This window comes from Salvelinus sp. IW2-2015, linkage group LG19 (assembly GCF_002910315.2).
Source record: "Salvelinus sp. IW2-2015 linkage group LG19, ASM291031v2, whole genome shotgun sequence".
Taxonomy (NCBI): Eukaryota; Metazoa; Chordata; class Actinopteri; order Salmoniformes; family Salmonidae; genus Salvelinus; species Salvelinus sp. IW2-2015.
Window position 1 is genome coordinate 24,242,845 of NC_036859.1, and position 2,387 is coordinate 24,245,231.

At 40.7% G+C, this 2,387-nt stretch overlaps 1 protein-coding gene across 1 annotated transcript in view; it reads right to left on the reverse strand.

The window, feature by feature from the left end:
- Window positions 1–2,387, reverse strand: part of LOC111979222 (disco-interacting protein 2 homolog C-like) — a 309,794-nt gene that overhangs the window by 45,281 nt on the left and 262,126 nt on the right. Inside the window, 1 exon segment of the mRNA XM_024009605.2 lies at window positions 1,314–1,428. Coding sequence (XP_023865373.1) covers window positions 1,314–1,428 — 115 coding nt within the window.

Here is a 2,387-nt window from a genome sequence, read left to right on the forward strand (position 1 = left end):
CTCACTTGACACCCTGGTAGACATACGCATTCAGTTAGATACCTATATGGTCGTTTCTATATGAACGCAAGCGTACAACATACATGTCGTTACTATTATAATTAGTTTACATTACATACAGGTGTTTCTATCATGAATTCCCAGTAAACATACCTACATGCGTTCTATATGAATCAGACATACATACCATGTCGTTACTATATTGGAATGCCCAGTTACAATACCTATATGGTCGTTCTATATGAATTCAGTAAGATACCTACATGCCGTTCTATATAATTCATACATACCTATATGCGCGTTCTATATAATGCCCAGTACATACCTATCATCGTCGTCTCTATATTGAATTCAGTAGATACCCTTACATGTCGTCTATATGATGCTAGACATTACCTACATGGTTTTCTATATGAATGCAGCTACATACTACCATGTCGTTCTATATGAATTTAGCTACATACCTATAGCCATAGACATGTTATTTCTTGGTAACAACTCTATAGGGAAATTCTGGAAAGCTTACTAAGAATTATGCAACCCTATAAACAAACACAGCTTAATGTCGCCTTATGCCCACGTAACACACAGCCTTACTTGACTTCAGTGGCTCTGTATTCCACTCGAATTTTAGTGCGTGTGTGTCCGTGGTCCCGTGTGGCTCAGTTGGTAGAGCATGGCGCTTGCAACGCCAGGGTTGTGGGTTCATTCCCCACGGGGGGACCAGGATGAATATGTATGAACTTGTAAGTCGCTCTGGATAAGAGCGTCTGCTAAATGACTTAAATGTAAATGTAAATGTCCGTGCGTGTGTGTCCGTGCATGTGTGTTCGTGCATGTACTTCTGTATGTGTGTTCGTGCATGTACTTCTGTATGTGTGTTCGTGCATGTACTTCTGTATGTGTGTTCGTGCATGTACTTCTGTATGTGTGTCTGGGCAACAGAAGAGAAACTGCCATATGTTTTATTGGCATGACGTTTATTAGATGTGTGAGTTTGAAACTGTGTTTGCTTGAAATAAAATAATGTAATTGCCACAGTACCCGTAATGGCAAGATGCATGTGGCGCACACAGTGAACATTTTACAGTGTCATAATCAAGAGCAGGGAGTGAAATCTCAAATTACAGGAAAAAGTTAATTAAACTTGCCCTCGTTTGTGTAAGCAGTGGCTATTTGAAGTTGAGCTACACTATGTAACAGATGGATGAAAAAACACTGACCTTGAAATACCACAGGACAGCAAACGTAAGAGTTTTTGTTTTAAGAGCATATAAGTTAATACCAACGAGAGTGTGTGTGTGTGTGTGTACCTCCTGATGGCTACAGTGAGGGCCTCTGGAGAGCTGGCACAGGGACAGATCACCTCCGGCTTCAGCCCCTTACTCTGGAAGACATTGAGGAAGGCATCACACGACGAGATGGACCCTGAGAGAGAGGAAGAGAGAGGGGAGAGACAAAGAGAGAGGGGGATGAGAGAGAGGAAGACAGAGAAAGATAAGTTAAGAGTCAATGTTGAAGAACAAACAGATATCCTAATCCTGACACTACAGACTGACTTATTGACAGACTAGCTCATTCAAATTTAAGTTGTGCGGTTTTCCAGTGGGTTGGAAGCAATAGATTTAGCTCCTGTGCGAGGGGAGGAAAACTCCATTATACCAATCTAACATGTCAGCATTGTCTGATTATATGGACAACTGTTGCAGCAGGTTAATTGCAGGTTAATTGCTGTAGCACAGTTGATTTGCTCCATGCTTGCACTGCTTGTCAGCGCCACCAGAACCCTGTCAGGCTGAGCTCAGATGCTGAGCACACATACTGTTCATTATCAAATGACGTTATCGGATTTCACTGCCTTCCGTTACCAGATCTCACTGCCTCTACACCATTCTAACCCATTTGTTCCTTTCAATTATATTCTTTAGATTCACATTTATAAGGCTGGCAAAGAACAGCATTACTCAACCCTTACCCTCCCATAGCTACAGTTGAAGTCGGAAGTTTACATACACCTTAGCCAAATACATTTAAACTCAGTTTTTCACAATTCCTGACATTTAATCCCAGTAAAATTCCCTGTTTTAGGTCAGTTAGGATCACCACTTTATTTTAAGAATGTGAACGTGAATGTCAGAATAATAGTAGAGATAAGGACATTTATTTCAGGCTTTTATTTCTTTCATCACACTATGACATAAGTGGGTAGAAGTTTTAACATACACTCAATTATTATTTGGTAGCGATTTGCTTTAAATTTGTTTAAACTTGGTCAAACATTTTCAGGTAGCCTTCCACAATGGCTTCCACACAATACGTTGGTGTAATTCTTGGCCCATTGCCTCCTGACAGAGGCTGGTTGTAACTGAGGTCAAGTTTGTGGAATC